Source organism: Lynx canadensis, chromosome D3, assembly GCF_007474595.2.
Source record: "Lynx canadensis isolate LIC74 chromosome D3, mLynCan4.pri.v2, whole genome shotgun sequence".
Lineage (NCBI taxonomy): Eukaryota > Metazoa > Chordata > Mammalia > Carnivora > Felidae > Lynx > Lynx canadensis.
Window position 1 is genome coordinate 47,800,070 of NC_044314.2, and position 12,259 is coordinate 47,812,328.

The 12,259-nt window shown below is 43.4% G+C and overlaps 1 protein-coding gene across 1 annotated transcript in view; it reads left to right on the forward strand.

Annotated features, from left to right (window-relative positions):
- OSBPL1A (oxysterol binding protein like 1A) overlaps positions 1–12,100 on the forward strand; it is a 245,650-nt gene extending 233,550 nt beyond the window's left edge. Inside the window, 8 exon segments of the mRNA XM_030335766.2 lie at positions 864–971; positions 1,864–1,953; positions 2,190–2,268; positions 2,270–2,317; positions 4,916–5,032; positions 5,625–5,748; positions 7,293–7,383; positions 10,916–12,100. Coding sequence (XP_030191626.1) covers positions 864–971; positions 1,864–1,953; positions 2,190–2,268; positions 2,270–2,317; positions 4,916–5,032; positions 5,625–5,748; positions 7,293–7,383; positions 10,916–11,018 — 760 coding nt within the window. The 3' untranslated portion in view covers positions 11,019–12,100.
- The last annotated feature ends 159 nt before the right edge of the window (positions 12,101–12,259 follow it).

Genomic DNA, 12,259 nt, shown 5'->3' on the forward strand with positions numbered 1-12,259 from the left:
AAGGAAAGGATGTGTAAAATTGGTGTTTATTGACATAAGTTTTTCTCTTTGGTGAGCTGGAAGGTACTCTTCTGGTTAGTCGTAAATAGACCTTCATTTTTATTTCCCAACTCCAATTTTTTTTTTTTAATGTTCTCACCAAACTTTTGAATACCTAAGATGAGGACAGGCATACATAGGAGGCATTGAAGGCCTGATTCCAGACTACTGCAGTAAAGCAAGTCGGATGAATTTTCTGGTTTCCCAGTGCATTTGGAACTTATGTGAGGTCTATATTATAGTCTTATTAAGTGCACAGTAGCATTATATCTAAAAAAAAAATCCAAATACATCTTAATATCTTACTGCTAAAAATGCTAGCTGTTTGAGCTTTCAGTGAGTCATAATCACAGATCACCATAACATATATAGCAATAAATGAAAAACTTTGAAATACCGTAAGAATTGCCAAAATGTGACCCAGAGACATGAAGTGAGCAAATGCTATTGTAAAAATTATGCCAATAGACTTGCTCAATGCCCGGTGCCACAAACCTTCAATTTGAAGAAGAAAAAACAAAAAAAAAAAGCCGCCGTATCTGCCAAGTACAATAAAACAAGATACACTGGTATATACATAGTTCATTTGGAGTTCGGTGAAAGTTTAGGTTTTTCTCTTAAGCTTCTATATCCTTTTAAGAAACAACAAGAGTAGTTAGACAATAACCCATTTTGTGAGTTTACATCAATAGAGGTTTCAAAGTCTTAGAGCTTAGTTTTCTCTGGCTGTCTGATTTGTTATCCTGAGTCACACTTTTGAGACTTTTTAAACAAAGTAACACTTCTCATTTATTTTTCTGGGCTTTGGGTTTTTTGTTTTTTAGACACAGTGAAGCATATACATGGACAAATCCTACCTGCTGCGTACATAACATCATCGTGGGTAAACTCTGGATTGAGCAGTACGGCAATGTGGAAATCACAAACCACAAGTAAGACGCTTTAGGGGCCTTATGTATCCCTTCAACTGTCATCACCCCGTTCCGGTGGGGGTCTTTGTTTTTTTCAAAAGCTCTAGTAGAGCCTGATGAGAATTTAAGAACCAGGCAGTTCGACCCTTAGGTAAATAGAAGCCCATCCATTTAATGAACGCAAGTTTCTGACCAGGGATGACTGGGCGAACTCTGAGCTTTTACAGATGAAATTGTAATTTCATCCTAGTTCATTTTGCTTATAGTGCTTAGTTTGTATTATTTGCAGAGGAGGTGGGGTGGGGGGAACAGGAAAGTTAAAAAGAGCTGGGTTCAAAGCCTACTTTGTGACCTTAGGCAAGTATCTTACTCAGCTCAGGCTGCTCTAACAGACTGCCACGCAAACCAGCTGGCTTAAACAGTAGAAATTTATTTCTCACAGTTACGGAGGCTAAGAAGTCCAAGATCAGGATGCTGACAGCTTTGATGTCTGGTGCAGGCTTTCTCCCTGGTTCGCAGGGGCCATCTCCTCGTATCCTGACATAGTGGACACAGCTCATGTCTCGTGTCTTTTAAAAGGGCACTAATTTCATTCGTGAGGACTCCACCCTCATGACTGAATTACCTCCAGAGACCGTCACTTTGGGAGTTAGGGCTTTGACATGTGAATTTGGGGAGACACAGACATTGACTCCATAGCAGCACGTCTCTTGTTCTTTATGAACCCTGCTCACCTTTCTTAGTGGTGGGTCCAGTACTAATTGAGGATTAGTCGTAACAACCACTGTGTGGAGCCTGACATGTGTTAGAAAATCAGTAAACAGCAACTGCTTTAGAAAGGTCACCTTCCTCATTATTCTCTACTGCTGCTTCTGTGGTGAATGGTCATCTGAGCTTAATATCTTCTTCACAGGACTGGGGACAAATGTGTGTTGAATTTTAAGCCATGCGGCCTTTTTGGTAAGGAATTACATAAAGTCGAAGGCTACATTCAAGATAAAAGGTAAAGTGTCCATTTTAGGTGTTGGGTAGTATAGGTGTCATTTGCTAAATAAAATGTCAGTATTAAAATCTGCCATAACCTAGGAAACAAACATTTCAGTGAGTTGAAAATTTTTTCTTCTACAAGGAAAGGTCTGTTTCTTTAAAGAATCTGATTCGTAATCATTTTCATGATAAGATTCAGTTACAGCAAAACACGGCTTTAATTGTTGGCTGAATATCAATGTCTCTCGACAGCAAGAAGAGGCTCTGTGCCCTCTATGGGAAGTGGACCGAGTGTTTGTACAGTGTGGACCCCGCCACTTTTGATGCTTACAAAAAAAAACGACAAGAAAAATACTGAAGAGAAGAAAAACAGCAAACAGGTGAACATGCTGTAAAGTGGTACGGGAGGAATCCCTGGGCTTTTGAATTTGTACTAATCGTTCTGGAGGCGGCCCGTTATTGGGTCACAGTGTGCTCTTTTTTTTTTCTGGTTGCTAACGCGTGTAATTTTTCTCCTCGGATCTTTGTTTAATTGAGGTAGAATTGACAGATATCCTTGAATCTTTTGAATGAACAGATAACCTGCCCCAGTAGCAACTGTGCGGCATAAGCTTCATGGAGTACGGCCGCGTGCTACTCTTGTGGCTGTGTGAGGTTATGCGTGAGGCGTTGATTACTCGAATTCACATAGCTTTGGAAAGTGGGAGTTCATCTTCGGACGGATGTTCCTTTCCTTCTTTCTGTTTATGTGCGTTAGAAGTTGAGATCAGGGGCACCTGGGTGGGTCAGTCGGTCAAGCGTCGACTGTTGGTTTCGGCTCAGGTCATGAGCTCACAGTCTGTGTGTTCCAGCCCCGCGTTGGGCTCTGTGCTGGTTGCACGGCTCCTTGCCCCTCCGTTGCTTGAGTGCGCTTGCTATCTCACTCTCTCAAAAAATAAACATAAAAATTTTTTCTAAAAAGGAAGTTGAGGTCACTTGAATGTTTAAAATTTCCACCAAAATTATTTCCTACATTTTCCTGCCTGTTAGCAGTTTTGTTGCTCTTGCGTGCGCGCGCGCTTTCCCTCCCTCCCTCCCTCCCTCCCTCCCTCTCTCTCTCCCTCTCTCTCTCTCTCTCTCTCTCTCTCTCTCTCTCTCTCTCGTCTAAACCACTGAAGTTAAGACCAGTGCAGTTAAGGGAGTCATTCCTCACTCACCTTTCTTCCTCATGAGACTGTTCATTTCCCACATGGAGGGCACACAGCTGCTTGTCCCGGGGCCCAAGGAGGCTCTCGTGTTCGGCGCGCTCCTGTTCCTTTCCTTCAGGCAGAGGAGCAGAGGGCTAAAGAAAGAGTGCACGTGTTCCGACAGGAGATATTTGAGGACTGGTTGCTTTCTGGGAGCCGGCAGGGTAGTTAAGAGCACAAGCTCTGGGTAGAAACCGTCCCCAGCACCGAGGAGTGGGTAGAGTCAGGTTTCGTGCCTTCTCCCTGGCCTTCGTTTGTGAAACGGGGATACTACTGGTACCTGCTTTGTCAGGTGAGTTGACGACTGCTGGAAAGGGCTCAGAGTAATACCTGCTCATAGTCAAGACCACTAAATACCAAGGTCCCTCTGCTCAGAGCACATGGGCGTGCCAGGGGCCGAGCACCAGCAAGCAGGCAGGCTCCCTGGCTCCCCTCGCGGGAACCTCGTGCTTGTGAAAGTTAAGAAGCCCCAATCCTCCTCAAAAATAGGTGTAGTTTTTAGTGAGTTTCTTTGTAATTAAGTTAACCATGGTCCTGAGGCAGAAGGAGTTTTATTAAAATGTCCCGGCATGCCGCTCTGCTGTGGCTTTGACTCTTCTCTTTCTATCTCCCTGCATCTCTGGGCACTGTTCTGCTCTCCTCCTCACACCCCACGTCCGTCCCGCCTGCCTTTCCTTCCTTCTGGGAGATGTGCTGACACTTCGCAGCTGTTACAGGACCGAGGGGGCCAGAGAAGGAAATGCTCCAGGACACCGGGAGCCCTGGCGGCCACTCAGGCCAGTACGAGGCCACTTGGCAAAGACACGCACTTGCCAACGTACGTGGCATCCACCCTCCTTTACGGAGTTGGGGCAGAGGACCACGGACATTGGCAGCGTCCCAGAAGATGTCCCTCATGTCCCGTGAATCCTGCCAGTCTTTGTAGATCAGTACCCTTGGAGAGAGAGATTACTCTCACCCACTCGTGCCTTGTCCACTTCCCCTTCCTGTGTGCACGGAGCTGCTGCAGGCCCATGTACGTGAGCGCATTCAGGTGCCAGGGCAAGTTTGTCGTCATCAGTGCTGTCGCTGTTCTGTATTGGTGCTGTTTTGTATGTTCGCTGAAGTATCTCGGTGACTGTGTGACACTGAGGGTATTACCTAACCTTCCAAAGGCGTGAAGTCCATGTACCTACAGAGCTGCGGAGCTCCTGTGTCCTTATAGGTTTATTATGGAAGGATCAGCACCTCGAGAGCTTCTGGCACGGTCTGCCTGTGCGGGATAGCCAGAGGAATCATTCGTTTCCTCATTAGCCTAACATCTGTTTAAATTCTCTTTTTATTGAATGCTTTTAGGATCCCTACTGGTTTTGTGTCTTTGATCCATTTTAGTTAACTGCCCCAAGAATTTAACCTTTTCTTATTCTCATAATGCTCCAGTAAATATTCCAGCAAGTTACTTTTCTTTAAAAAAAAAAAAAAATTAAAAAAGCTTTAGGAAGAATAAGACACTATAGTAAAGAGTGCTGATGAGAGTAGTGCTACCTTAGCGCACATAACACTAGCTGGCACAGCACACACAAAGCTCAGGGCCTCCTAGCCCCTGGTCAGCAAGTGTTTGTGGACTCCCTGCACCGCTGGAGAGAGTCCCGGCTCCCCTGTCCCCCCACCCCCTGCACCGCTCACTCTATGCGGGAAACCATGGTTATTTTACAATTTGTAAGTGTACTGTTGTAAAACGTTTTAATTTTGTCCATCGGTTGGCTCTTCTAGACGAGCACTTCTGAGGAGTCGGACGAGATGCCAATGCCAGATTCTGAAAGTGTGTTTGTGATCCCTGGAAGTGTTCTCCTGTGGCGAATAGCCCCACGGCCTCCAAACTCTGCCCAGGTGAGACGGGGCTGCTTCTGTTCGGTGGCCCTTCCAGGCACGTGCAGGGCCAGCCCAGCCAGACCACAGAAGGGTGCGGCCTGTCGCCCCAGTGCTCCTCAGCCATCCCTCTGCTGGCTTCTGTCTGCCAGTTTCCTTTGTCAGCTGAGACTCTGTGTTCATGCCGTCCGTCCCTTCTGGGGTCTGGCTGGGAAGATGTCGGGGTGGAACTCTTGGGAGCTTCTTTAATGATAACTCAGGAGTAAGACTGGCTCTCGTCAAATACAGGGTGGTACAAATACTTCAGTAGTAAGCCCCCAGATCCAGCGAGTTATGATTTTAATGAAGTTAAAAGAACATCAATGTGGCTTATAGTTCAAGTTGACGGTGATGGAGGATATTCATCGTGTGCAGCCTGCATGGGGATCTCTCTGGGACAGACACCCCATGTGGGGCAGACTTGAGTGAAAATGCTGAAGACAAATGGTCAAGAAGGCGGGCCATCATTACTGCAGACTCAGGGAGTCATTGTCAAGTCATTCTGTCTTCAGGGGCTTTCGGGTTGCAGTACACCTTGCTGCATGTTAATTTCAACATTTTTGCTGCTTTTCAGATGTATAACTTTACTAGCTTTGCAATGGTTTTGAATGAAGTAGACAAGGAAATGGAGAGCATGATTCCTAAGACAGACTGCAGGTTACGGCCTGACATCAGAGCCATGGAGAATGGAGAAATAGGTAACGAGTGTCTGGTGGTGAAATGGTGTAGATACATGTGGGGGAGGGGGTCGTGTGATCAGTAGCATCATTGTGATGGTACGAGCATTTTTAGTCTGAATTCAATATAAATTCAGTAGCTTTCATTTAAAATTTGGAAATCTGAGGTAGACTTTAGTAGCTTAGATTCATTATTTCTGATCCTCCCTGATGGTTTAATATTCTACATATGGCCAGAGGCATGTCTTAAATGTCAGAGGGGAATTTGAGAAAATAATAGCATCGTTATCAACTTTAAACTATATTCTAATTATTTCACTGTATGTTTAAGAACCCAAATAATACCTCGTGAGCCTCAAAGAAGAGCGTGGCCTCAGTTAATTACAACATTTTGACCTGATGTTAAATCTGTTCTAAATCAGTGGTTCTCAAAAGGGAAGCATTGCCCCCCCCCCCCCCCCCCCCCCGGAGGACGTGCGGCAGTGTCCAGAGTTTGTCACGTCTGGGGAACTGCTGCTGGCATCTAGTGGCTAGAAGCTGGGGGTGCTGCCAGAGGTCCTGCAGCTCACAGGACGCCCTGGCAGTGTGATGATGTGTCGGGGACACTAGGGTTCAGAAGCCCTGTTCTAACCACATGCCCTAATGCTGTCCTTGAATGATCAGTGAGACAGGATTTTTGAAAATTGTTTGAATTTCTTATGATAGACTCTGAAGCTCTGTGAGGTCTCACCAAGGATTAAGAAAATTTCACATTGATTCAGTTTTTCCACCCAATTTTCCATTGAAGCTTTTGAACATAATTATTTTGGCCTTAAGAATAAGCAGGTTCTTGGGGCGCCTGGGTGGCTCAGTCGGTTGGGCGTCCGACTTCGGCTCAGGTCATGATCTCACGGTCCGTGGGTTCGAGCCCCACATCGGGCTCTGTGCTGACAGCTCAGAGCCTGGAGCCTGTTTCAGATTCTGTGCCTCCCTCTTTCTCTGACCCTCCCCTGTTCATGCTCGCTCGCTCGCTCTCTCTCTCTCTCTCTCTGTCTCAAAAATAAATAAATGTTAAAAAAAATTTTTTTTAAAAGAATAAGCAGGTTCTTTTTTTTGTTTGTTTGTTTATTTATATTTGAGAGAGAGACAGAGTGTGAGCAGGAGAAGGACAGAGAGAGAGGGAGACACAGAATCCAAAGCAGGCTCCAGGCTCTGACCTGTCAGCACAGAGCCTGACGTGGGGCTTGAACTCACAGATGGTGAGATCATGGCCTGAGCCGAAGTCGGACACTCAACCGACTGAGCCACCTGGATGCCCCAAGATTAGCAGGTTCTTTTGGTAAATGAAGAAGCTGTTCAGGACTAGACTGTAGAAAGAGACGACTGGGCCTTGAGTGACCCCTCTGCCTCTCACTACCTTGGGTGTGTGTGAAAATTTTAACGTAATGTTTGTTTTCTAATAAGACAGAGATCGTGTGAATACATGTAGATGGTGCTTGTCCAAAACGTCACTGTGCTTAGTACTGTGCCCGGCAGGCTCTACCTGGAGAATAACGGTTTTCCATTAATTAATGTTCATACCTTAGATCAAGCTAGTGAAGAAAAAAAACGACTTGAGGAAAAACAAAGAGCAGCCCGCAAAAACAGGTCCAAGTCGGAGGAGGACTGGAAGACAAGGTGCGTGTGGGGCACCCCAGGCTGTTGTGGGGGGCGGGGCACTCAGATGCAGATCTGCTAAGCGAGGCCTGACACAAGCCCTGCCAGTGTTCCCAGGTGTGAGAGAAAAGCGGCAAGACTTGCATGTGTCACACAGGAAAGGGACTATCTGGAAATTAAGGTTACAATATTGCCACACAGTTAACTGGAGGTGAGTCGTTTAAGCCAACCGTCTGCCTTCCTTGTCTGGCCACGTCCTGCCCTTTTCGTTATTGTAAGAGGGAAGGTAAAATCTAGAATTAACAGATTTTGGCATGAAAGTAGGTTTGGAGCTATTTTCTTATAGTACACGTGAGTAAACGTACAGGGCCGTTTGCTTATTTGTTTATCATGTGTCCAAGATATTTAGACAGTGCCTTTATTCTTCCAAACACAAGGGATTAGACATGTACCAGAAATACAGTATGTATAAAGTAACCTTGGATTCCATTCAGAAATAGAAAGTGGCCATAAAATTTATGTTTTGAACTTTTTTTTTAAAGAGTTTTCAGAGTCCCTGTATTGAGTAATAGAATCACTTGGAAACAGGAATAGAATAAAAACATTTTCTACGTATGTATCACATGGTAGAAACCATCGTCCCATAACTCAAAGTTATTAAATGAGTTGCAGAGCCAATATGGGCGTACTTTTGCAAGCATTTCAGTAGACATTGGTAGCCCTTTTGCATCTGAGAAATAGATAATTATTAGAACTAGAAATGACCTTAGATTTCATCCAGTCTAAGTGTTTTTGGACGTGGTTAGCATAAAAAGCTTTTTTGCCAATGAATGCATAAAGAATCTCCAAATACAGAATGTGTGGAACCAGAGCTGCGGTGGTCGGGTGAGGAGTAGGGGCAGGACCTTGGCCACCCCTCACCTTCTCCCACCCTGTACGTTCCCCAGCTCCCTAAAACTCCGTGGAATACAGTTTGGAAAGTGGCCCAGAAATCCCTTTGTTGTTCAGAGGAAAACAAATGCTGGTGTATTTCATTTAGGGGACTTGCTCACAGCACACCGCTAGTGAGCCGCAGGCCTGTGATTAGAACCCTCCACCTTCATTAATCCTTAAGGAAAAGCTACATTGCTTTCCTGTGATCCCTTTTGAAAAGACTTGACTCATTTTATCATAATTTCTAGTCTCTTTGCAGAAAACCCCACTTTTTTACTATATTTCTCATTATTAACTCCTTTATTTTTCTGGTCGTGTTTTCAGGTGTACAATGTAAGCGAAAAGTCCACTAAGAATTTTTACTGTCAAAGTCGTAGCATTCAGAAAGTAATGAGCTTTAAATAGCTCTGTAGTCGCCTGAAAATAAAACGAGGGGCCGCGTTTGTGGGCTATAATTTGACGCCTTTCTACCACACTGTCTCTTAGCATCAGTAGTACTTATATGAATGTACCTCTTTAAAATGATCCTACCGACCCTTTGTCCAAAGAATATGTGCTTTGAGCTCTTTTTTAGTGGAGGTGGGAAGAGTGCACACTCACGGACTTGACTCTTCTCAGGATTGACGATGTGTGTTGGAAAGGCGTGGTTCAGTTTGACTAGGGTAGGATGGGGCAGGACAGTTTATAAAGGAACATTCTGTGCTGGGTTAGAGCTAACTAGGCTTCAGAGTTATCAAACCCGGAAACTTATTAAAATCCGTCTCAAATTCCTCCGCACTAAAAGCTGGCATTCCTGCTAATACTGGTTTCACTCGAAGAGAGGATAGGCTCCCAAATTTTTGGCTGTCAACTATGGCCCCTGCTTTTGAAAAGGCCTGCTTATAATCCTGACCTATTTTCCTAGAGGAAATCAGTGTGGTACAGGGAGGAGGTAGAGGGACCGGTGAGAGAGGATTTTTAAGAGGAGGGAGGCGGGTGATGAGGCCAAAAAAATTGATGAAGCTGTCTCCCTGATCATCTGAGCATCATGCAGAATTCACATTTTATAGAATGCTACGTTCCTGATTCAGACCTGCAGACTCCAAAATACTAAAAGCACAGAAATCTTACCTTCCTCTTCCCATGTGACCTGTGCCTAAAATGTGTGAGTTTAGGACAAATTAACTGGACTTTGTGGTCTCTGTGTGTGAGCGGAGGTTTCCAGACACAAGTGCTCAAAATTAGAGCTAGCGGTTGAGGGGGAGACTCTAATCCCATGCATCAGACCGTCGACTCTGAGGTGTGCTCATCTCCAGTGTGGCGTTTGGACCCCGTCCAAGAGCAGGCAGGCTCTAAGGGGAGCTTGCAGTCCTGGTCTTCAGAGAACTGGGCTTACCCCATGGCACCGTGGCCTGAGGCTTGGAGTAGTTTTTAAATTATTTTTTACTTGATTTGGATTTTCCTGCTTTTCTGAAGTGCTTGACTTTGCTAAGCCTAACTGCAAAAGTGCTTTTACTGCTTGGACTTTTGAGACCAAAAGGTGTGTAACTATATACTTCATACTGTTAGAATTTTGTGACTTTGATCAAATAACAGGTTTTTAAATTATATTTCCAGTCTGCTTAACTTAACCAAATCAGATCTATCTTGATCATTTAAAGTAGACTCAAATTTTCTAAGTAGGAAAAAGTCCCAAAAACTGAATAGAGAATTTAGATATTAATATTCTAGAAAATGTGGTCTAATGCACATTTACTTTGTGGTCCTCCAAGGAATCTGCCTAATCTGAAGCAGTCTTTTCTCTTAGAGCTTTTTGTGCTACTGTAGGGATAATAGGGACATTTGAGACTTACCCAACACATGTAACTTCATTTTGTTAAAAAAATTTTTTTAATGTGACACAAATTTGTGAAGCTTTTGAGCAAGTAATTTTGCATTTCCATTACCTGAAGAACGCTGGGGCTATCGGAAACAGTGATGTGATGTTTTTTAAAGGGTAAGAAAATGATTAGGGCACCTCTGTGCAGAACTAGAAAAGACAGATACGGATGTTAACCGCTAGATGCAACCTAAGAATTCGTATTAGCCTGGAGAAAATGGAGACCTAGGAAGGTGAGGACTAGTCTCAGCAGATTAGGTGTGGCACAGTAGATTGGAAAGATCATGGTCTTTAAAATCAGACTTCTCTGACATTCCACTTCTGCTTTGAGTTTACGGGGCATCAACTCTGAAGCCAGTAGCTTACCTGTTATTCTGGTATGTTGCCAAAGTTCATAAAAGTTCGTTTCCTTGTCCTAATTCCTTAAACCTTAAAAAAAAAAACAAAAAAAAAAAAAAACCTCCTGGTGGAAGATAATGTGGCTAGAGAGTGAACAATTAGACAAATAGTATTGTTCTTATCCCACTAGACAGAAGATCCTACTTCTGTTGAGTACTCTTGCTGAATGCTGTGAAAAGACTCACGAACCTTTTGTGTGGTATCATATCTTTTGGACTCCTACTCTCTATAGTATATAGGCGGTCTCTAAAAACAATAGGACTTCTTTAAAAGTCTCTTTGGAAATCCGTAACTCAGGGCGAAGTGGCAGGTACCCTGTGATTTCAGCTTCCCCCACCAATCTTGTGCTTTCTTTTTAAACAGGTGGTTCCATCAAGGTCCTAATCCCTACAATGGAGCACAGGACTGGCTTTACTCGGGCAGCTACTGGGACAGAAACTACTTCAATTTGCCTGACATTTATTAAAATGCACACAAGTCAGGGTGTTTGGCTAATCTATAAATAAGTCTTAAACCTATGTTTTTAAATTTTTTCCTTGGTTTCTACTCATCTTTTAAAAAAAGAAAAAACCTGCTCTGAGATAACTTGCATTTCACTCAACAAAAGTAGGGCATGAGGTGATATTGGTGAGGAAAGTCAGGAAAAATGGGTAATTTTGCTATCCAAACTTACTTCTTTGGAACACTGTTTTAGAGAGGTAAGAGAAACTGTGTGGAGAAAATGCTTTTTATGGTTGCTGTTGCCATATCTACTGAAAGTTTATACCCAACTGTAACTTTAGCTTTATGGAATTATATAGTAGTCCCAAATCAAGTTATTTTCAATATTTTTATGCTGTCATGCTTGAATGTTTTAGATGTGACTTTGAAATGTTTAGAACTCTTCTATACGATGTTAATGTGCTCAAATGTAGAGAAGGTTATGTCATTGTGTAAAGACTACGTTAAAAAGATGGCTTTTCTTCGTACTAATCCTCTCAATTTTACCTCTTCCCACTTCCAAAAAGAAAAACTTGTTCCTGATTTGAAAATTCTAAAAAATTAAACTGGAACAGGTATTTTAGTGCTCTGAATTTACTTTTACAATTTTCTGTAATCATGGTCCTTAGAATTAAAAGGTGTTTGAATTGAAAATTCGTATAAAATCTAGTTCACAAAAATGCCCTAGAAATAGATTCTAATCACCATCATTACATAATGACAAACCTTTATAAATGCTTCAACTTTTGTGGCAAAGGCCACCTGAGACGTGAAGTTGCACTCATGTATTATAAGTACCAAACTATACAATAGGGGGTCTTGTGCATTGCAAGTACGTAAGGCCCCCGTGTACTTAAAATCTGTATGGAGACCTACTATACAGTAGCTTTGCCCCTTTCATTGGGGTACATTAATCTAATGGTATTTATCCACCCAACCCCGGACTGAGATCTTGCTCCAAGGGGCTTTAGGTAGCTGCCAGTAAATTATTTTAATTGCTGTCTTGAAGTTAACAAGTGTTACAATGAAATAATCTACCTGATGCTAAATAAAGGCTTTAGAATGTTCCCCAAAAGTGTGGTTTCTTAAACTTTCAAATATACTGATGTTGGCAATTGGTAGGATCCTAAATTATCGAGTGCCCGTGCACAGAGCCCTTGTGGTCCTGCCGTCCGCGGGGCCACAGAGCTAACCAGCACAGGCTCAGGAGGCAGTCAGCACTGGGGA